At 31.3% G+C, this 24,851-nt stretch overlaps 4 protein-coding genes across 10 annotated transcripts in view; 3 read left to right on the top strand and 1 right to left on the bottom strand.

Annotated features, from left to right (window-relative positions):
* The window catches only part of LOC124356129 (longitudinals lacking protein, isoforms A/B/D/L-like), a 605,681-nt gene that overhangs the window by 414,809 nt on the left and 166,021 nt on the right, over nucleotides 1–24,851 (bottom strand). The gene's annotated exons all lie outside the window — the stretch shown is intronic.
* The window catches only part of LOC124356131 (zinc finger protein 436-like), a 235,532-nt gene that overhangs the window by 167,884 nt on the left and 42,797 nt on the right, over nucleotides 1–24,851 (top strand). The window lies entirely within an intron of this gene.
* LOC124356135 (gastrula zinc finger protein xFG20-1-like) lies at nucleotides 1,511–7,843 on the top strand. The gene is made up of 4 exons (XM_046807293.1): nucleotides 1,511–2,057; nucleotides 3,012–3,273; nucleotides 3,752–3,966; nucleotides 6,467–7,843. The coding sequence occupies exons 1-3, from the start codon at nucleotides 1,830–1,832 to the stop codon at nucleotides 3,958–3,960; spliced, it is 699 nt and encodes a 232-aa protein (XP_046663249.1). The 5' UTR covers nucleotides 1,511–1,829; the 3' UTR covers nucleotides 3,961–3,966; nucleotides 6,467–7,843.
* On the top strand, nucleotides 11,644–13,821 carry LOC124356147 (longitudinals lacking protein-like). 2 transcript variants are annotated; one of them, XM_046807307.1, is made up of 2 exons: nucleotides 11,644–12,162; nucleotides 13,500–13,821. In XM_046807307.1, exon 2 carries the CDS (start codon nucleotides 13,526–13,528, stop codon nucleotides 13,727–13,729), a length of 204 nt encoding a protein of 67 aa, XP_046663263.1. In that variant the 5' UTR covers nucleotides 11,644–12,162; nucleotides 13,500–13,525; the 3' UTR covers nucleotides 13,730–13,821. The 2 variants fall into 2 exon arrangements, with proteins under 2 accessions (XP_046663263.1, XP_046663261.1); XM_046807305.1 differs by having other exon boundaries at nucleotides 11,645–12,162; nucleotides 13,496–13,821.

The following is a 24,851-nucleotide window of genomic DNA, read 5'->3' as shown; positions in this document are numbered from 1 at the left end:
TTCAGTGTCCTAGTTGCAACAAGCGGTATATCTGTGAGCGCAGCGTTCGCCGTCACATGAGCGAGTGTACGTCTCAGGCAACTATTCACTGTCCTTTGTGTCACTATACGACCAAGCGCAGGTACAATCTCGCCCGTCACATGCTTAAACATTCCGGTGTCCACCTTCAGCAAGGCGCCCCGGCAAAGTTTGTTGACTGCACCCAATTCCTTGACAAGAACCCTGATAGTCTCTCTAAACTGTAAACAGGGTTTTGTCATATTTGTGTTTTTGTTTTTTTATTCCAATCAAACATTTTCTAGCTCTCTTTAAAAACCTAGATGAACCGTTTTTCTCACACATATTGATGTCTTTTGCTAACCTAACTGATCGGATAATCTTGAATGATAATATTGGATGATCAAATTCACAGACTTTACAAGTCCTAGCTCATTCATCCATGTATTGTTCTGAAACTTTTGTCTGTGCTTAAATGTTGAATGAGATGATATAAGTAACTTTAAGAATGCACAAAATATAAGTCACTTTAAACATTTCTGTCATGTGGAATCGTTTTATCACTATCAAGTAAAAATTGTGGTTATTTTGTAGTTTCAATCAACCATCCATTGTAGGTATTTAATCTTAATTTTTGAGAAATGTAAAACTAAGACTCAGTAAAAATAGGATCAAGAGATCTAATACACATTCCATGTTTGTTTTAGTATATAGCCTAATAACAATGTTTTAGGACTTTCAGAAAGTTGGTTCCAAAAAACTGTATCTAATTTAAATAGTTTACGATGTACTCATTTTCGGTTTTATCTGTTATTGCTTATGTTATTTTTTAAACATCTAATCGAATTTTAGTTTTGGAGAAATATAATATTTTACATTTACTTCACAGTTCAGTTTTCTTTGTATTTTTACATTTCAAAAACTAGCTTTACTAACATTCCATTAAAAAAATAATTGTGATTTTTTTTGTTTTCAACATGTTAAATCAAGTTGAAGTACATACAATACAGAATGTTATTACTCATTGTTATTTGTTTACTTGTTATTCTTATATATTAGTTAACTTTGTTAAAGTACTATAGTGTTATGTTGCTGTGATTTAAAATTACATCAATTCATCACTAATCCATTTGTATTCATTTCAACCTGCTGTCAAATATTTGATTTGTATAATGTAGTAATAATATTTTCTAGCTATCAGTTTTAATTGATGAATTAATATTAAACTGAGGATAAAGAATTCTTGTTAGTAAATACTTGTGTTTGTCTTAAGCAATGATTCATTTTTATTTAAGTGAACAGTAAATATTTTAAATATTCAATATTTTTTAGAAAACATAACTTTTGAATAACAACAAAATAATCTTTCCGATAAACTATTTAGAAATATATATAATACTATGTTTGTTTTTTATATATTATCCGATTTTAGATATATTATAGTGATCATTATGATATAATAATAATCAATAATGTATAGTAACAAACTGTAAAATTGTAATTATCACGTTAAGATTATTTAGAAGTTTTAATACTGTTTCAAAACTTGGTTAAACTATTTTAAATGTTAAGGATATGTCCAAAAAGTGTAAAATAGATTAGATTATACTAGAATACAATATGTCAGGAAATATTTTCAGTTTAGATTAGAAAACTTTAAATAGGTTGTTCAAAAGATACAGTTATTTTAGTTACATTAGCATTTTTGTTTGTAGTAAATTGATGGGGAAGGTAAAGTGATCATTAAAACAGACAAAGCTAAGAACTAAGAGTGGTTTTCCACTGATGTTGACACAGTTGATCTTCTAGGTCCACCTATTGATGAGGACAAGATGGATGTAATGTTTCCTGCTCTCCCATTGGACAAGCCGAATGACATTTTTGTGCATGATAAGATCGGTGAGAAGATGGCAGACCGATACAGGCTGGAGACGCCTGCCTTCTGCAGCAAGTGCGGGAAGTCCTACTACCGCAAAGACGCTCTCCAGAGGCACATGAAGGAGTGTGGACGAGTGCCTCCACTCTCCTGCTCCATGTGTCCTTACAGGACGTTCCGTAAGGTTTGTGTGAGAAATCTGTTGTATCCGTTAAAGCACAATGCTTGCCATTTTAGGTTCCTTTAAATTGGATTTAGCTGAAGCTTTAATTTTGTACATGTTCGATGTTCTTTCTTTGAAGCATATGTTTGACAATAGAGGATTTTTATCTGTTACATGATATTTATTTGTCTTCACCAAGCTTGAATGGAAGTATTTAGAGAAACTTCTTCAATGTTACGGAGAACTGTTTAAGCTACAAAATAAAACAATTTTGTATATAAAGTGTGTAAGGTCAGTGTTATTGAAGAAAATCAGAAATACTAACTAGCTTATATATCTGTTGACTATCAAACATATGAGATTTATATTTGAATTTACTATAAATAGTCATGATAGACTTATCATAGTTGATATTGATGATGTACTCATAACTCTAAAAATTTTAGAGTGGAAAAGTTAAGAAATAACACTTATATCTTTACAATGTTTACTTTCTTCACAACAAAAGAGTAAGGAGCAATATGCTTGCGAGTTGATAAATTATTAGATTTTTCTAGATATTACAAATGCATATAGTCCAAACAGTCTACAACATATGAACTGTAGTTACTTCCGTAATCTGTTAACTATTGTCGATTTAGGCTTATGTACATTGTATCAGTTTGACCAGAGAAGATGTAATAGGAGGAGAATATTATTGCAAGATAACCAACTTAGATGTTCAGGACGTTTACCCACTTCTCTTAAGTTTAAGTTATCTCAGAACTTTACACTCTGTCGACCATCAGCCAGAGCGTGTTCCATATTTATTGAAATAGGTCCTGTTGATAGCTTTCATTCAACTCAATAAGGACCTACTAAAGAAGCAATATTAGTGCTTGTGCTAAGATAAACTAAATTCTCAGAACAACAGTAGTTTTAATGATTTTGTGCTTTACAATTTAGTTTATGGTGTAATGTAAATATTTTCCTCAGGATAACCTGATGCGGCACAGCATGAAGCACATGAAGGTCAGCCTGACCGAGCAGGATCCAGACGCTCCCCAGCCGCTCTTTCCTTTCACACCTCAGGATCTCCTGCACAACCAGCCGCAGATACTGGAGAGTAGAGTGAGGCTGGAGACGGAGGACCTGGCAGCCGAAGAGAAGGTAGATGAACCAGAGACAATGCTGGAGGAACGGAGTGATGAGGAGTTAACAGCTGAAACCTCCAGCCAAGACCACAGTCCAGATCAAGGTTTGTTCCATTTGATACAAATATCTTAAAAATTTAAAAAAGTTGCTTCTAATGCATTGTAAACCTATCATTAGAAATAATAAAAAATCATAATGAATGTCATCATAATGAATAAACATCATAATACTAATGATTTTTCATGTTTCCACTTGATTTTACATCGTTTTTATAAAATTCATTAAAAAATATATTCGTATATTATTACGATTCTCTCCTGTTTGTTGAGGTTTTTTTAATGCTTTATTTATTTTAAAATTTGAAAAAATTAGGTTTGTTATTTTTTATATAATATGATTTGTCTAGATTTTTTATTATTGTTCTAGTATGTGCAAAATACAAATCAACCAAATCATATAATTAGTATGTTTTGTTCTTTACTTAGGTTTTACTCCTCTCCAGGATTAAAAATATGATTTTTTACAAGGACCTTTGACAAGAAACATGTTTAGAAATGGAGTATTTATTGCTTTGTTAACAGAGAAGATCATTGACCGCCGCCGCCTGGACAACCCTGTAGGTTGTGACACCTGTGGTAAAGTGTACTACTGGAAGGGGGCCTTGAGGCGACACATGAAGGAATGCGGCAGAGACCCCCCTATGATCTGCACGTTCTGTACTTACCGCACGTTCCGCAAGGATAACCTCCTCAGTCATCTGTTTAGAAAGCACAATGTTTTGCAGAACTAGGCTAAGGTAAGATGTAAAGAAATTTTAATGGCTATAGGTTTATGAATAACTTTTTTTTACTGCGTTTTAATATTTATGATTTTTTTTAAACTAAATCCAAAAGAAAAAAGCATGCGAGTTTTGTATTTCTTTAAGGATACTCAAGTCAAATGAGATGACAAGTAGCTGAAACACCCTCGGAATAGGACATTACTATTGTGTTAGCATGTACAAGGTGCGTTTAAAAAGTTATGGGAATTTTTAAGTTTTGGTTTGGAGTGTCCAATTGCCAACATTTTTTCATTATGTTGTACTCCTGAGGTATAATAAAATGTTCAAAAATTCAGCGTTATTGCTATTGCCGGAGCTGTTGTTTTTTAGCTAATGTAATTTAGGCAATAGCATAATTTAATTTATAAGCATGTGAAGTATAAAAAATTATATCTGGAATATTTTTTTTTAATATTTGATATTTGAATTTTTCAATAACATTTGTAAGCAAAAAATTTTTTTGTTGCAAAACATAGTTATAATCTATAATATTTGGTGTAATTTATTGAAAATTTACTTCTGTATGTAGAAAAATGTTATTTAATTCATTTATCTTTTTTTTAATTTTATGTATATTTATGTGAAACAAAACATTTTTGTTCTTCTTACAAAATTCCAAGCAAACACACAAAAAACAGAAGGATTTAGTAAAACCCAGAAATAGTTAATTTTTATTCTCGTATGGTTGACTGAGCTACTGTTTTTTAGCTAATGAAACAGGCTATAATATAATCTCGTTTTTGAGAAACACAATCAAACATGTGAGAAGGCTCTGCCGTGTTCACAAAACTCAAATTACACCACCATAATTATAACAAAACAGAAATAATGTCAAACAGTACCATGTTTTTTTACTCAAACCATAGATTATACTGCAGAAACAACATGTATCAGAGACATCAAAATATTAAATACAAAGTTTTACAAAATAAAACACTGATCAATTGTTTTACCGAAATATAACATTACCAACTATTCAATTACGTAATTGGTTTTACCTTGATTCATGTTGTTTATCTGGGGTTAATACATATTTATATGTATAGTACATGTTCTGTTATTTAATTTTAATACTTAAACTTTATTATTTGAGTCCATGTTTAAAAATATATTTAATAACATTTGTCGTCATCTTGGTACCATCTTGCAATGGGTGTTTTGGTACCGCGTCAGTCATCACGAGACGGTACCATGATAAGTGGTTAATGGGTTAACCATAATTACAGCGAGAAAAACAAACTAGCAAACAAATGAGTACAATTATTTGATATTTTATCCAATATCATCATAACACAATCATGTGGTGGGGGTACTTTGTTTGATTCGTTGTTAGACATTCACAACGTTCTATCAGGTCCTTTGATATTTTGTTTTATTGGTTTATTCAATCAAAAGTTTCTTATACATTCTTATTCATATACATCAAGTACAGAGATAGGGTTAAAAGGTAATTTAAATTAATTACCTTTTACTACTAAACAGTGTTGACTCCATGACATTGAAGTGTGTGTTGGTTTGAGACTTTTTGTTAGAATTACTCAAGTGTGTAGATGGCCTCTTCTGAAAGCAATCTTTGAAATGCAGTCATGAGGGTTATTGTTGAGTTGCGTGTATTGTTGTAGTGTAAGTCTTCGAGCCCTGTGAGGTTTCGACCCTCTGTCCAAAGCAACCCAAGTTCTTTGATGTAGAGAGCTGCCACAGTCAAGATATTTAGGGTTGAAAAGTCCGGATGGAGGTTCACAAGGATTCGAACTGCCTTTTTTGAAGAATTAGAATTCTATTCGTGTTAGCTTTTGAAGTTCCTCCCCATACAGCCAGACCATATCTTATGTGAGTTTCCAACAGTGCAAAGTAGGCAGTGCGTACAGTCGTCAGGTTCCCAATTCCTTTCATCTGTTTGAATGTGCTAAGTCTAGTTATTAGTTATACAAGAGATTTTATACTAAAATTAGTAAATGTGTATAAAAATGTGTTCTTTAAATTCACGATAACAATTAGAACTAAGGACAACAACTTTTGCAAGTACCTTATCTGACTACCCAATCAAAAATGGTAAAACATTAATTTATATTTACATGAGAAATAAAACTTTGGAAATATGTATTCGGGATTTTGTCAGTTTTTCTAGTTAGTTATTGTTAGGTGTGCTGTTATACAGGTATGTATTACTATGGTATTACATGGTATGGTGGAGACACATCATTGCAAGCCTGCCGTTTAGCTCTATTATTGTTTGATAATGTAAATAATGTAGTTTTTATTCATTCAAAGAGATCTCAATTAATAATTTTGATATTAGTGTTATCACAAGAAACTAATCTTCTATACTCATGCAAAGTTTAAACAATATATCTTAGGCCTAAACAAAAGTTTATGTGCCACAATCCAGGCCTGCAATGATATGTCTCGTACTATAACACTTTTCACGTAGTTGTGACTCAAGAGTTAATATCTTTTATTTTTGTTTGTTCTACAGTAAGACTGAAGAGTATGCTCTACTGTGAAACTTCCCAACCTCCAACACTTCTAAACCTTTAATCAGCCTTCTTCTCAGCTGAAGATAATATATTAGAATCTATTTATTTACAAATTTCATAGTAAACAGTAAATTTGTTGTAAACACGTTCATTACAAATTACATAAATTCTAAGTCAACAAATTAATTTATATTAATTTATCTCTTTTTAGTGTTGTTACTTGCTAAGAGGTGATTCTAAACATTTTAGTGTAATCTTAGCCCCAGGCGATAGTAAAATGTACGAGAAGAATTGTGTACGTAGTACTATAACGTTGTTGTTTAGAATTCAGATTGTTATACTTTCATAAATATACTAATTGTTTTTTATGTTATAAGGCAAAATAGAAGCACAACTTCTTTTTGGAATAATTAAAAATATATTTTAAACTTCAGTGATTATTTAAGGAAAAATTCTAATTTTAGGCACGTGGAATTCTTTTAAATCAAATTTTTAAACATTTTATAAATAATACACACACTTTAAAATATCACACACACACACACACACACACACACACACACACACACACACACAATTAGGTGGCCAAAAGTTCAGCAACACTGGAATATTTCCTCAGAAATGAGCTCATGCAGGATTTTTATTCTCATCAGTTTTTCAGAGGTTTTATGGTTTACTTTGTTTTTGTTAATGGAAACCCATATTTTTTCACCGCAAATTCATGTTTGTTCACATAATGAGATTAAAACTTTTGTCTGAAAAACGTTATTGAAACCAGAACTGACTAGCAATAGCAAAATAAAAAAACAAAAACTGAACAAATAGCAAAATAAAATGTTGACCATAATCTTTTTTTGACAAGTATATTTTCTCTCGGTTAAAGGAATTACTTTAAATGTTCACAATTTATTAATTATCAGGAAGTTAAATATAAATCCAACTTTAGTGCAGGAAATCAGAACTGTTACTCATTATATTGTTTATAACAACTGCATAGAGAGGTCAATCTGTTCATCAATCACAAAAACCCCTATATGATCCTAGTAACCCTCAGTAAACTGTCCTTACGCTATTTTTATGAGTCATCCAATGTATGAATGTGTTGGGCAAAATTGGTTTACGTTAATATAGAGCCATTACAAAATTGTGTATGTTACTACTCACGTGTCGCACAGCACATTATTGAATATAGACACAAGTTTTGTCTCATCACCAACAGAATCATGATTATTTATTAATCTCTTGATTAGTACATCCCAAATGTGTCTTAAAACACTACAGTTAGAGTTCAGAAGTAAATTTGTAAATATTAAATTATCTTTTTATATAATCAACTGACATTCATAAATTACATTATTAGCTATAGTTATTGTCAAAATATATATAATAATATCAATTTCTTAACTTGAAATTTTGTTTTAAAAAGTCTGAAAGTATAATACAAAATATTTCAATAAACAAAAACTTTTATAATAAAATAAAATAAATAATTTGATTTTAATGTTTCATAATAGGAAAGGTTAGGGCAAGTAAAATATTTTAAGACTATTTTATATCCTGCTTTTAGTTGTATTTCATACAATATATAGAATTATTATTTAGTAATTACTGTACACTTATTATTATGGTCATAAGTAATTTAAAATTAATTCCAAATGTGTATTTAATTTAATTTTAAATTTATATTTATATTGTTAACCTTTGTTAAAAAACAATCTATCCTAAGTCAGCTAGGACAGAAACACCAAACTCATTATTATTATTTTGTACATGCCTGATAAAAACAGAATCTTTAAACCCTAATATAACCAATAACTTCAAAAGTTAACCATAGGACTTTAGTAATTTAATTTAGTGTACTGTGAACTTATTTTCACTTTAAGATGAAATCTTTGAATGAATATTAATGATTTTACGATTTGTAACAATGTTTGTGTATTTGTCCACAACGTTTTAATAATAATTTTTAGTGTTGTACTCAAATTAATTTTTTCCTCGAGTAAAATTATATTTACAGAAGCTCTACGTACACTATGTGTATATAAAGTGAAAATGATGTATTTATAAACGCAACACTTTATATAAATAATATATGATGTTTTTTATGTTGCGAAGCTTCAAAAGTTGTATCAATTTGAAAGAGAAATCTAATTTTAATTTTTGTTTATAGCATTTGATGCTTTACCATATAATCTGTAAAATGCATACTGTTGAGTATAAATATAAAGTGAGTTATTTTTATGATATTACCAATATTTTAAATTGCTGAGATTGCTTTGCATAAATAAGTTATTTAATGAGTCATTAGAATTATTGCACAGTTACCATTGGAGTTATAAATTTGAATACTATTTTTGTTTTATTGTATATGCCTATTTTACAAAATTGTAATTTTTAACTTACTATTTATATATTAACTTTTTAGTATTTTATATTTTACCATATTCTTGGTAGTATTAGCGTTGTTATCTATATTGTGGTTGTTTTTTGTTGTATTCATTTATAGTTTATTCTGTATATTTGCTTTTAAAGACATTACATCAATATTGTTAACGATTTATTAGTTTATCCTATAAGTTTAAGGCATAAAGATTATATATTATTATCATTATTATTATTATGTAATAATTTTGAACTTTTATTTTTGACTTCTAGGAATAAAACAAGCTTTATTGTGAACTCATTCACAAGTGATCAGTTGTGTATTTCAACAAATAGATTTTTTATTAGCTAATTTTAGTGTAAAAGTAAAACACTATATCAGTGACTGCAAAATAAATATTAGTACTGTATGTTGTTTGAATTGTTGATAGTAATATTATTTTTTATTAATAAGTGTCTCTCCCCAGAAATATTAAAAGGTTTCTTGCATAATTTGTTATGCTTATAAATTAAAACAATGTTATTTGGTTTAGTATTATTACATTCCAAAATGCTCTAAACCAGTTCATTATTATTATTATATTAAATTTGTTAAATGTAAAGATAGAAATTTAACATTTATTAAATAAATAAATGTGAAGGATCGATTTATTGTTCTTTTTATAGTTAACTCCAGGTCTTAATATAGTATTTTAAAATACAATAAACATTTGGGATGTCATGGTTTTACATTTTAGTCAACTAACAAAAAGTTATATATTGATATAGAATTATCTATATTAAAAGTAAGTTTAAATTAAGATTAAAGATTTTATTTTTGTCATCAATCATTACAATGCATAAACAGCGGCAGTATACAAAAATATTACAAACTAAATAAAAGTTAACTTAAAATTGTTCACCTTATTATGTTTGAAATATATTAATATAAATAAATAAGTACTAAAACTAAAATAAAGGATTACACAATATACAAAAATATGAAAAAACTGGAATATAAAATACATTATGACAATTTAAGGTACAACTAAAATTGTCAGAATTGATAAAAGATTAAATGAATTAATAACATTATAAATAATTTAGTTTACAGATTAAGCATTTGATGAATAAGAAAAATATGCAGCTAAAGAAATATTATTTGTGGTACATTTCTGTCTTTCCTAGAATAAAATATTAAATCTAACATCTCAAAGCTAGGCAGGAGAAACACTTTCTCATTATTAGTAATAATCAGACCAGGCATTTCCTTATTTCCAACATATTATTTTACAGTGTAATGTTTCAAAAATAACATTATGAGCCTTTACAATATTTAAGGTCTTGCACTAATTGCAATGTAATAGTTTAAAATAACTTATTAGTGTTGAATTCTTATGTGCGTTTGTTCAAAACATTTAGTCATAATGTCGTCAGTGAAGATGATTTGATTTGGTATAAGGTATTTATACAGGGTGTCAATTAAGTCTGGAACCTCTTTTTTAATTTTTGAACCATAATAGAAAGAAATACCAAAGTTCACACGTGCTTAATGGTGATAGTAACGCACACATCTGCCCAATTACCAACCGGATAATCCCTTTGGGGGACGGTCCACAAGGAGTCAGATAAAATTCTTAAATTGCAGCATAGGTCAAGTGTGGTATCAAATTAAAGGTCTTACTTAGCAGAGTACAATGCCGCAAACCAGACTTAAAAAGGTGGATTCATTCAGTAGTTATAGCTATTTGAATTTTAAAACAATTGAACAATGTAAATTATTAAGTATTACAAATAAACACCAATTTTTAAGTACCTGTGATCAAAGTAAGTGTTCAAAATGTTCCCCTCCCATCATCTGATAATATAGTAATCGAAGCCAGGAATCAATAATTATTACCAATAACACAACTACTGTTAGAATGTGAAAGTGGCAGATTGAGTCATACACAGCATCCACAGAAACTTAACGTTTGGGCAGGTATTATAGGAAATCAAATTATGGGCCCATTATTTATCAATGGTAATTTAAATGGTGACTCATATCTAGCAATGCTCCAAAATGAGATAATTCCTGCACTACAAGCTGCTCTTGGTCGACAATTTAAAAGAATTTATTTCCAAACAAGATTGCGCGCCACTACACTTTGCTCTCCTTGTTAGAGAATACTTGGATACAATATTCCTTCACAGATGGATTGGAAGACGTGGTGCAGTAGAGTGGCCTGCTCGTTCCCCTGATTTATCTCCGCTGGATTTTTTTCTTTGGGGATACCTCTCAAAGATAAAGTTTATCGTACTAAGCCTCGAGATTTGGCGCACCTTAGAAATCTCATAGTCCAAGAAGCTCAAGATATTCCTCGTGACTACCTTCAAAATGCAGTAGATGGCTTTTACAACCGCCTAGGACATTGCCAGACGTTGATAGGGGAACATTTTGAACACTTACTTTGATCACAGGTACTTAAAAATTGGTGTTTATTTGTAATACTTAATAATTTACATTGTTCAATAGTTTTAAAATTCAAATAGCTATAACTACTGAATGAATCCACCTTTTTAAGTCCGGTTTGCGGCATTGTACTCTGATAAGTAAGACCTTTAATTTGATACCAAACTTGACCTATGCTGCTATTTAAGGACTTTGTCTGACTCCTTGTGGACCGTCCCCCAAAGGGATTATCCGGTCGGTAATTGGGCAGATATGTGCGTTGCTATCACCAGTACGCACGTGTGAACTTTGGTATTTTTTTTTTTTATATTGTGGTTTAAAAATTAAAAAATAGGTTCCAGACTTAATTGACACCCTGTATAGTACCATTAATAAAAACCAACAATGTTCAATATTACAGAATACTTTTTTGCTTGTTCATTACTTCATTAGATATTAATGGCCAGTTTTAACAGGTGGCATTAGTTATCAGTGTTGAGGAGATATTGAATCAACCCCAGCTATATGAGTGTTCAAGGGATGATAATGACAAGGTAAAGATATTGATAGGATAATTGTGTCGAATCAAGCTTACTATTCTAGCCGCTGGTAATTTGCAGGCCGACGAGACCTGACATGCCCGTTCTGCTGTAAAAGCTTCTCCTGGAAGAGCAATCTGCGCAGACACATGTACGAGTGTGGCCAGCAGCCGGCGATCAGCTGTTCACAGTGTTCTTACAAGACCAAGCGTAAAGAGAATCTCACCCGTCATGTAGTACTGAGACACGGGAAACCGACACATAATCTTCACCTTGGTGACGAGATCTTGGGAGAGGCTTTCCAGTCTGTCACTTAGAGTGCCTTCATTGTCAACACAATTAGACCCATGGAAGAGTCCACTCAGTAATTTTAATTTTATATAAATATACAGGGTGTTCACAAAAGGGTGTGGGTGATAGTATTCATCATTTGAAACAAAAAATGACGTATAAACATAGGTTGAGAAATGTCTTGTTTAACCGCAGCCACCATTTTGTATTTGTTATACTAAAGTTATCTGTAAAACTACCTAAGCTAAAGAAACCCAATTTAGCATACATGTTTGAATAGATAAGAGGATAATTATAAAAAATTATTAGATTTTTAATATTGACAAAATTGTGTCTGTTTAAAGTTTTTTGGGAGTGTCAAACATATCACAGTTGAGAGGTATCAGCTGTTTGTTGTTCCTGTCTTGTGCAAGCGTATCTTTAAAGTGGTCGTGCTCACTTAAGAATTGAAAGATTTTATTGAAACACGTACTATTTGAATTGTAATTAAAATGTTCAAACAGTTGATATCTAGTATGTTTTATAACTATACTGTTTTTTTTTGTTTTTTTTTTTTTTTAACTTTCAACTTTTATACTATTGATAATAAAAGTTTAAATTAATATGTAATTCAACTTCTGGGTAACTCAGATATTGCCCAGATCTCAAACATTGGTGCAATTTTTACTTCTGTAAGAAACTCTAAGTCAATCTTATTTAGTACAATTTCTGTAAACAAAATATTTCTTATCTCTTTAGTCATTTTTAATGTAAGAATTTGTGGGATATTAACGCTTAACCTGGTGGAATCTCAAATCAAACTGAAGGTTCGTGGTGTTGTGATGTTATATTTAATATTTGTATTATTTCTTTTATTATTATTATTTAATTATTCTTCTTATTATTCGCCGTTTTTTCTTATTCAAGATATTGCATGATATTCATGTGTAGTCACATTTTATCAATCAATGTATTTATTTATACTTGATAACCAGAGTTCCTGACCGTTATTTGCAAAAAATATTATTACTGTATCAGTGAATTTGCTAATGTGTTACAAGTAAACCTGTTAAAAATACAGTAATACAAAAAATTTATCTTTTATTAGTTTTAAAATCTGTTTATATCTTAATAATGATTATATTGCAGTGAATTTGTAATTAGCGTGAGTTAAATCAGTTTACTCTATCAGGAATATAGTAACAGCATTTTGAGTTATGTGAGTTACAGTTAGGACCATACACCTTAATATACTGTACTCCACATTAGTGTGATTACAAAGGAAGCTAATTGTCTTATACTTTTTCAATAGTATTATTTGAAAAAGTTAATTATTAGAAACCTTTTTGTTAGAAACTTTGGTTATCATTTTTTAAACGATTTTTTATAAAATCTTCGTTTTCTTTCAAAAGTATGTACGTGGTGAGACAGGTGCGTTGGCAAGTGACACGAAGGTGATGGATGGCTGGGACGCTGCCACCAGTCGCTACAAGTGCAGACATTGTGGACGTGACTACAAGTGGCGTAACTCGCTGCTCCGTCACCGCCACGAGTGTGGTGGCCACAAGATGTACCAGTGTCCTGTCTGCCCTCACCGCTCCAAGCGGCGTGACAATCTGGCCAAACATGTGCTCTACATCCACAACTCAGACAAATCCTAGTCCTCTGGAAAATTATGAATAGATCTTCATTATATTTATGACTCTGTATATTTTAAAATGTATTACTGATAAATATATTATTTGCCATCAAATTCATTTATTATTTCTTCTCACAAACTGAAGATAAATCTTTAGTCATACAGCCTTCCTGTTCCCCCTGTAAGCATTTATATGTTTTGTGTACAAACTATCTAGCGTTTTCAGTGTTCCTTCTTGTATTTCAAGGTAGCACTTCTTCCACAATATTTTAGCATGCACATTGTAAATGTCTCGAGTGGACGGTCATTTTAATTCTATCAAAATAAACTCTTAACTTATGAAATCCTCAACAAATTCTCTATTGATCAGATCATGCTCGGCATATCTGGAGAAGGTTTTGTGTAATATAGTTAAAAGATTTAAAAAGCCAAAATTATGGTGCTAACAGTTTGTGATAGGGTCAATCAGAAAAGTTATTATCCTACAAAATACAGGGAAAGTACCACTTATTGTATGTTGTTGCCTTTCTCAAACTGAATTGTTTGAAAATGTTGTTATAATTTTACCATTAGAAGGTGTATGATATTTTTTCCTATTATCTGGCTAAATAATACATGATGTATCTGAATCTGTATGACAAACTTCTACCGTATATCAGTGATTTTCTAGGGACCAAAATAAGATGTTTTGTTTTTTTAAATTGTTTTCTAAATACTTTCTATGTTAGAGCTAGAGCCTTTTAAAGTTGGAATAAATATATACAGGGTGTTCAGAAAAGGGTGTTAGAAACTTTTCTGGCTGGTAGTTCTCATCACATAAACATAGGAAGAGTAATGTGTCATTTAGCCATTGGCCGTTAAGTTGTATATTTACAAAAATAACCTCTAGGACTATTGAAGCTACACATACCAAACAAATAGAATAGAGGAAAACTTATAATTATACAACTTGTTTTAATACTAACAAAATTGTGCCTGTTGAAAGTTTTTTAAATCAAATAACTTTCTTACTACTTATAAAAAATTTACAAGATTCCAGATATTTTACAATTATTATTACAATTCCAACAGTATTTTCTGGAAATCAATCCATCAGAGCATAAGCAAACATGACTACTTCAATCATATGCTTGTATAAGCTGGGAGCAACAAACATTATTGTCATTTGAGAGGCATCAGCTGTTTTGACATGTCTGTTGCTCCCGATTTATGCCAGCATACCTGGGGTCGTGCTCCCTTATGCCCTAACGGATTGAATTGAAAGTAGGACCATTAGGAACAATAAATATAAAATAGTTGATGTTTTGTATACTTTTTGTAACTATACTAATTTTTTTGCTATATGTAACTTTTTCAAAAGGCTCAATTGTGTTAATATTTAAGCAAAACGTACAATTATTTTTTAAAGGTTTTCTCTGTTTATCACATCCTATGTGCTAAGTTTGTGACATTCTTTTCTAAATGCCCTGTATACTGTTCATAACAATAGCTGTGCTATTGAGATGAATAAAACAAAAATAGAAATTTTTAGGCTTTAGTAGTCCAAAGTCCACTTTTACTCTACAATGTTTTGGGAGAAGACTTCTTCTTCAATTTAATAAGAATAATTTATGCTGCCGACAAAAAGATTGGCACTTTCAATAAATGAGTGAATAGTAGCTTTACTTGTACATGAAGTACAGAGGTGAAAATGTCTGTTCTTGATTCATGATAAATCAAGTACTCACGTGGGATTCTGTTCAGGCCATTTCTCTGACCTGGATCTGTTGCTGTGTATGAGGAGAAAGGCAACTGTTCTGCCATAGCATTGCAGCTTCAACCAATAAATATATATAAATCCCTTAGTATGTATCATTTTATTAAATAATAGCAAAGTTATTAATAGAAATAACATTAATTTCTCAAATGTTGTAGGGCATAAACTTGGAAGGGGTGCATTTTTGGTATAACATGATTTAGAAGGACATTCTACATCTTTGATACATGTATTCAGTTACACCTTGTACAGTACCTGAAGAGAGTTAAATAGAAAACGTAAAAACTAAATTAATTACTTGCATGTTGTGTGTGTTACTCGTATTTCACGACGACTTTGTACCCAGCAGGGTCGATATCGCCGAGGGAGGAGGCTCGCCACACCTGCCCTCAGTGTCACAAGAGTTACACTCAACTGTACAACATGACGCGTCACCTGCGGCTGGAGTGTCAGCGTGCGCCGCAGTTCCGCTGTCCCTACTGTGACTACCAGAGCAAGCGGAACAACTGCGTCAGGCTGCACGTCAAGATGAAACATCCCGATCGCACTGAGCCGCCTGACATGCGCAAGCACAGGGTGTGACGGAGATCTGTCATCGTTTTCTTTTATTTCATTTATGTTCATGAGTTAAGTTGACATTAAAATTTTAATAAAAACACCAAAATGTATTAGGATCAGATTTTAAGTTGTACGTTCATTCCAATGTAAATCTCAGTGAATCTGTATAAACACAAGTGTTTATTTCATATGCAGAAATCAGTATGAAGAATGTATACTGTCATTTCAAAATCATTTATAACATAGTTAATATAGATTAAATTAATATTTTTATAGTGATTGAATTGTTAATAAAACTAAGATGAATTCAAGTTGTTATTTCTTTTCACTTTATGCTGACATTTATTTGTAGATACAATGTTAAAAGTGAGTTGTATTTGTACACCTGGATGTAAAGTAACAGGGTTTTGATATTGAATTTTGTTGGTTTTCATGTTTCCAATTAATAATTGATCATTATTAATGATTGAGCTTAAATGATTTTGTTATGAAGAAATAGTATGATTACACATATTTATCTGTTTCTTCTACTTGCTCACTTTGGTTACAGAATTACCTTACCCTGAATTTTAGATTTTGTTTGAAACATTTAAATCTTCTTTTTATACTCTTTGTAATGCCCTTGCACTTTTGAAATATTACATTCCTTTAAAATTTTCCACATCCTCTATTGTTTTTATGGTCTATTGCTACTGCTGTGGAGAATCTTAATTATTCGTTAAGCCATGTCATACCCTTGATTCTTACTTCACAGCTCAAGGTTCACACTACTGACTCCTGTCTGGTGTTGACATCTTGTTCCCTCTCCTGACGACTCCCTGTGTACTGACAGCCCGATGTTGCAGGTGGGATGGCCAAGTTCCCCTGTCCCAAGTGCCAGAAGGTTTACTCTCACATGGGCAGCATGACCAGACACCTGAGACTGGAGTGTGGTGTCACCCCTCAGTTCCGCTGTCCGTACTGTGACTATTCCTCCGTGCGCAAGGGGAGTGTGAACCGCCATGTCGCAGTTCGCCACGCGCTCTGTGACCTTCTCGACTCTGCTGCCATTGCCGACTCCGCAACATAACTCACGAGCCTTACTCGCCTCACGTCTTTCATTGCTTGTTGACACGCAAAGCGTATTTTTTATAGTAATAAAGGTGTTTTGGGTTACTTCAATTCTGAGTTTCTTCCCCTACTAGAAGCTTATACTCGGAATTGGAAATTTTTTAAGTCGAGTTCACAAATTCAAGTCTTTATATCGTGATCATATTATAATGTACAACTTGTTTGCATTAATGTATAATTCTGGAGTTGAGTATATGAAATATCAAACATTGAATTTATTTGTAATAAGAAAGAAAGAGGTACTACTACAACTTTAGATAGGTACTGAGTTCAGATTTTACAACTCAGCATTGTGTTAATATTGAATAAAAAACTGAGGCATTTCTGATTGAAACAGATTGATATACCCATTTTATATATTTAGCACCTATTGTCTATTAAAAAACAGATGACAGAACAAAATGTTCTAACCTTAGGACTCTAAATCATGATGGCCTTTATGCTATAAAATATTTTAAAATCTATTGTTTTCTGAAATTAAATTGAAAGAGATGTAGTCTTTGAAAATGAAGTAGATATCTTTGTAATTGCATACTCACTGAAACTATATTTCTAGTGGTAATCAACCAGAACACGTTCACTTAGTTACTTAGTTGGGCAGCACACGTTTGTATTCTAACTGGAAATTAGAAGGCAAGGTAAGTTACAGCTTTTGTATCAGTCTGTTGGTATGCTAATTATCTTGATGTTTAGTTATTGTCTATTTGTCAAAACACATTGTTAAAGAAATTTGAAGAATAATTTTTGGATGTTGCATTGATTACTATGAACGATATCTTAATTCATGTATGATGTGATTCAAGGTAATGTCATGATGTCACATGTTAGCTACCTCCATTGCATGGCTCGTTTGGCATCACTGTCTGTGTTGTACAAGTTGGTTGTCTACTAAGATTAAAAGTCAGGAAGAAATTTCGTGTATAGCTTAGTAGTAGCCCAACCTCATGTGACCACATGTGACATACAACATAGACATAATTTTCATTAGTGATCAGTTATTAACTTGTGACATCAGTATACTTAATTATTGTGTTCAAGTATAAAATGGCACAATCAGTTTTTTGGCTGGGTTAATTTTTCTTTATCTAATAATCACAACCTAATAAAAAAAAAACTTCCTGAGGACAGAAAAAACAAAAAACCATTTTTTTAGTCCAAGAGGAATTTTAGTCTTTTAAAATAGTAATTTGAACCAACGTGAAATCAGGTTTTTTGTGAAACGGCTAAAGAATTGTCTCCGGTATGTATATGAAACGTAACTGAAGGAATTGTATGTTTGATAAGGAACATGTAATTTATTTTTAAGTTTTATTTCACTAAATGTTATTTCCGCTATAACTCAGTAACTTCATCAGTATTTCCTGGAACTGTTTTACAAAATTCCTAATAATAAATTTGAATGCCTATAATTTTTTTTCTGAACCTCAAAAAATACATAAAACATAATCCAACAAAAACCGATTATACACTATCTTAACGTGAAGATGAGTGAAAGAAAGTTAAAGGAGGAGTATCTTTGTTCCCATTAATTCTGTAGTAACCGAATCATACTGTTCTGCTTGGACTTCAGAACTTGGAGATTCTGGTCTTGTTTGTATTAGGCTGTTTAAATCCAGCTTCTAATTTACAAAATTCTCTTCACTACCAAAGCTGCAGGGGCTGCACAGTATCAAGTACCTCTCCCACATGGAGAGTAGGGTGAGTCCAACATTGGTTATTGTTGGGGGTATTGGTGCCCATCCCAAAATTGGATTTCTTTTCTATTTTTACCCTTTCGTATCCCTCATTTCCATTAAATTGCTATACATTTAAAAAAATGCCTGGACACCTATGCAAAACTCCATGTTTTATAGAAGGGGGCGCGAAGACCAATACACTCAAGCTTCATACCACCATAACATTTGACTCCCACATCGTTGGGTTTCAGGACAAAGTCACTATTCATAGTCAAAAATCTTGATGACCAGACAGTCACTCTGGAATGAGACAATTTGTCTCATAATGATTAAAAACGTTTTGATTTGAGCATGCTGTTTTATCAACATCTCTACGACAAATAGTGTAAAAATGTGACACCGTCTACATCCATGGTTACATACTAAAGATTTATTTCCTTTCCGCTACGAGAGTGAAGTGTGAGAAAGTCTAGATGGAATTTAATTCGCTTCTCTATGGTTAAAAACATACTTAAGTTTTTACATAAATCATTGTAGCAATATATTCATTAAGAGAACTATTATGTATATGTTAAAAACCACAATTTTTTACTTAAAAAAATCTTCAACAAGAGATATTGTATTTGGCTTACATGTTAGTTTTTATTGTTTTAAACGATTTTAATAGAAATCTTTATTTGTGTATTTATTCCACTGTTATCACCACCTCTCAGAGAACAGCATAACAGGTTATTTAAGTAACATTAAGTACTTAAACTAAATTTTAAAATGTCCAAGATGCATGTTTAAATATCAATATTTTATACATTAACAGAGTTTTAAATAGATAGTTGATAATCGTAACAACAATGGCATATATTGATCATATAAAAGAATCAACAAACAGTGCAGTGTACATCAACAAACAATAATAAACACACGTGACGACCTGCTAGCAAGTTATTTCCGAGATTGAATAATTAACTTGACTCAGGTACAAATAAAAAAAATGTGTTTTTCTAGTGAAAATCTTAAAAATGTCACAATTTAAATGTATTTAGTGACTAAACTCACAGCCTAATCAACTAAAAATCGATCTGAATGTATATAGATCCGAAATCATAATAATATAGAGTGAGTGTACGTTTCTTATTCACCTTCTGTAAAGTGATCTGAAATAAAGTGATTTTTTTTAAGTATGATTCAAAATGAATCCATATCCATTCCCAAGTCTTAAAAACCAAAAAAATATTAAAAAGTTACAGTTTAATATCGATGGTGCTATTAAATTTAAGAGCTGAAATGTTCGTTAGAGACAGCTGAGGTCCTTACTGTTGGCCCCGGTTTCAGGCAAGTCCTCAAGGGCGAAGAGGTCGCGCAGGGACATCCCCAGCAAGTGTCCTCAGTGCGACAAGGTGTACTCGCAGCGAGGCAGCATGTTGAGACACCTACGGTTGGAGTGTGGCGTGCTGCCACAGTTCCAGTGTCCGGTGTGCACCTACTCTTCTTACCGCAAGGGTAATATAAACCGACACATGGCCATCCACACTGCGTCCCTGGAACCTAAACCGGGAGAGTTCAAATTCTGATGCAGGCCACTATTGCCACAAGTGCCTTCTTTCCTTTTTGGTTAAGGAAAATTAGTTCTGTTAGTGCCAAACCTTATATATCTATCGTACAGTGATTAAAGTTGTGTTTGAATTCAGCCGAAAAGAGTTTCAGCATTCCAAAGAAAATAATATGAAACAAGTGTATGGTGAGTTATGGATGCATGTTGTTTGTTATGTTACTAAGGTGCTGGAAAGTATTAAAGCAGTGTTGTGGATTTTTAATTATTCAAGCTGTGCAAATTCATGTCTACATTATAAAAAGAGGGTTTAAGAACTGGTTTATGCCACCAGCAGCCTGTGAGAAGTAAATCGATAAACCATAAAGATTCAAACAGACTTCATCAGCAGGTTTCGTATAATTGTAAATTTATTGAAGAATAAAAAACGTGATATGAAAAAATTACCTTTGGAAAACCCTAAACAAAATGGTGATTATCATGTTTTGAGTCACAGAGACCATTGAATTGCTTTGTTTTTAACTCAGTAAGATATTCCAAATGACGTACAAGATTTTTCAGTGAATCCTATGGGTCGACTTCTCAGGAGAGGAAAAAGTATTGTACATAATATACTTAGGATTTTCATTTTGTAGGTTAAAATATTAAACAGTTTTAACTTTCCGGTACTTTCCAGCACCCCTGTTCAGTTATGGTTCAGAAAATATAACATTATTAAATTATATTTTCCTCCAATAATTTTTATAGTTTTAAAACTTATGTGAAATTTTCAAGTCTTTCACTTTAATTCTAGTTTATAAATAGATATAGTATTATTTTAGTGTTTATTGACATTTATGGATATGTAATAACTCAAAGTTGATAAGGGTCATTGACATTGTTTTTGTTTAATATGCTGGAGGCTTAATACACTTGCTAGCCCAAGAGCTGAGAGCTAACCTACACTATATGCACACAAACTGATTTTTCCTGAAACCGATAGAGAAATTTACTTAAGAAAGAAATTGCTCATAGACACACTAGTTTTGGTTGAGGTCGAAATAGGAAGGTATCAAAAATATTAAAAATATTAATTTTTCAGATATCGTATATTTTTAGCTTGACACACTTAAAACTAATTATAACATGGTAATAAAGTTTAACCAATGTCAGCTAACCATGTGCCGACCTTCAAAGGGATAACTTTGTCTCTATATCTAGTTATCTGACAGATATAACTCTTTTATATGTCTAGTAGTCAGTTTTAAATGTATTAAGCTTGGAAATATATAATCTGAAAAGAATTATGGTGTAACCCTTTCATTACATTCTTATTCAAATCCCACCAAAACATGCACCATCATCTAACTCAGTGTTGCCTATATAGAAACAAAAGATCATGCAAAATTTAAAGTATATAGATAAGTTTGTTTTTGAGATATTGTGCGAACAGATAAACAAATGAAATTGCCTGCTAACGCTCAGCTAATGACAGGAATAATTTAATACCCTTGAGTTCTTTGGAGGTGTGAATAAAATTCTGTACCTAGGATCAACTAAGCTAGTGCGAGTTTTTCTTTGATTTATTTTCCAAAACAACAAAACAAAATACACATTCAAAACTAAATAATATGAATTAACGACATATTTCGTAATAGTGAGGTTAACATAATACTGCCTTAGTTACTGTCGTCTTGCCAGACTATGGTCACCTGAGCTCACCAGTGACCTCCTGATGTACCCTTTCTGCCATTATTTCCAATGTTTGTATAGTACGTGTCCTGTACATTTATTATGCTAATTGTACAAAATGTATAAAAATGACTGAAGAAATATACTTAACATAATATAAGCTTATATCATTTTTACCAGAAAATGTGTTGCTTATCTCTTTAATATCTTGTGATCTTTTATTGGTGATAAACTAGTATTATACTATTGTACCTTAACACTGTCTCGTAGTTCTTTATTGATTAACTTAAGTAAATTAGCTTAGTCAAGTTAAGTGTATTTGCTATTGTTAGACTTAGAAAGTTAATGGAAGTAGAAACATGTTGACTTTTGTATTGTTAAATAGTGTAGTAAGCTTGTTATTGTATTATAAGTAATAGTTTATCCAAGATATATATTTTATATTTGAATTGTTAATTGTACTGAGTTGCTATTTGAATATTAAATTTACGGTTTAATGTTTCTATTGTCCATTTGCTGATTTTCTTCCTTCACAATTCCAATATTAGAAATTAATTTCCATTGTCATATTACATGCTTCACTTAAATGTTTTTGTGAGGTTTGAGTTTATTTTCCATTTTGATGAAAATGGTGGAGATATTATTATCTACAAATTTATTTAGAAAATTTAGATTTAAATACTAATCTTTCTTTCAATGTGAAATATAACTTAAAATAAAAATATGAAAAATGTTACGTATACCTTATGATTGGTATAGTGTTCAGAACTAAGTAGCAGTTCAGAAGAAATTTTTTTAACATTCTCTAGATATAAAACCCACAGTTTTATGTGCCTGTGTCAAATTTTTCACAGTCTTTGTTCACAACTTATACAATGTGTTTACAGTACAATTTATAACTATATCAATCATAGTTTTGTTTATCTGATATTATTATTATTAATATATGTAAATAAAAGTAGTTTGACTGGTATTTGGTCTTTTGATCATAAGTTAGTTTGGTTATTTAAACGCATATTTGTGACAGATACAGCCAAATACAAAATAATTGAATCATAAAAAGTAAGGGCTCTGTGGTGTAATGGTAGCACATTCACCTGGCAAGTGAGAGATCCGGGTTTGAGTCCCGGCAGAGCAAGTACTTTTTGTGATTCATTGTTTATTGAAATTTATTATATGTATATATATATATTTATCTATTCATTCACAAAAATGTATTAATGCTTAGAGTAATTTATTACTTATGAGATCTTTTATTACCTTATTTTTTTACAACTTAATATTTGTACCTATCTAAATTGTTTGAAATAAAACATCAACTATACTTTATTTTTCAAGACAAGGTGTGATTTTGAAATTGATATTTTCTTGGATATTCTATCATTTGAAACGTTCTTTGATTAATAGAATAATCCCAGAGGTTGTGAAAATATTAAAAGTTAACAAACGCATGTCATCTTAACATGAGAGTTTGCAAAAAATAGTGTTATAAGGAAAATCTTATGTAATGTCAAACAGAGCAGGTATTGTATTTATCATGTGTATCCATTTCCATCTAATAGGTAGGATCAAGCTATATGTGATTTGTACTGTAAAATAAATGTTGTGTGTATTATTTACACAAAGATTGTCATTATGATGTAACCAAATGAATGGTGCAGGTGAAGATGATAAATATCAGTGTCCGAGGTGTCGAAGGCTCTACTCGCAGAAGGGCAGTATGACGCGACATCTCCGGTTGGAGTGTGGCGTAGCTCCGCAGTTCCGATGTGGATTCTGTCCCTTCGAGTCTGTGCGCAAGGGGAACATCAATCGTCACGTGATCATGAAGCATTTGGGTGATATGAGAGGCCGGCTCAAACCATTGATGGACCAGTGACAATCAGGAAGCAATGGAGCACTTCTTATGTGGCCAGAATGAGCCAACTAATTGATGAATTTAGACTTTGGAGTCCTTTTCTAAAATGATAACAATTGATTAATATCATGTATAACATTTTTATTTTACTCATGCCAAACGTCAGTATGTACTCTCACCTAACAACTACAATGTCTGTTTAATTTGCAATATTCGATGTTTAGGGATGATTACATTGAAGCTGAGGAAAAATGTGAACAATCTGTGTTATGATTAGCAGTACTTAGGAATTACTTTTTCCTAAACACAACTGAATACAAATATTTTCATTGTAGTTGACTGATTGTGGTTAATAAATTGTTTATTAGTTTAATGTGTGTTTTTGTATGTTCATCATTTATAGCCTACGTGAAATTTGCAGAATCTTGATAACTATTAGAAAACATTCGAGGTCAGAGATGATGGGAACTATATTTTCAGTGAATTTCAATTGTACTTTATTGTTTTATTCTGTTTTTTTATTGAGTAAGTCCTTATGTGAAGTTAAAACAGTAAATTTATTTCTACATTATGTTGAAATTCTGACAAAATCAACAAAGTTTTGAGGTAAAGGTTTGTTGTATTAATTTAAAAAAATGAGTGTTATAAGTTATAAAAAAAACTGAATGTGATGAAGATAAATTTTAATAGTATATATGTGTGGTACAATCTTATTTTGATCCCATGTTGACAATCAAGTTTAATAGTTTTTAATTAAAAAATAATGGAATCTTTCATTGTAAGTTCCAAGTTATTGGCTGTGTGAGAAAAAAATACAGATAATAAAGTTCAAGGTCACATTATTACAAAATAATCTTGTAATTTAATTGTCATTTAAGAACATTCTGAGTTTATAAATTTGTCAGTGTTTAATAGTTAGTATTAAAGGCATAGATAATTTTAAATATAAGTTTTAGCAAACTCAGAGTT

This window comes from Homalodisca vitripennis, chromosome 2 (assembly GCF_021130785.1).
Source record: "Homalodisca vitripennis isolate AUS2020 chromosome 2, UT_GWSS_2.1, whole genome shotgun sequence".
NCBI lineage: Eukaryota > Metazoa > Arthropoda > Insecta > Hemiptera > Cicadellidae > Homalodisca > Homalodisca vitripennis.
This window is presented reverse-complemented; position numbering and strand designations above follow the sequence as displayed.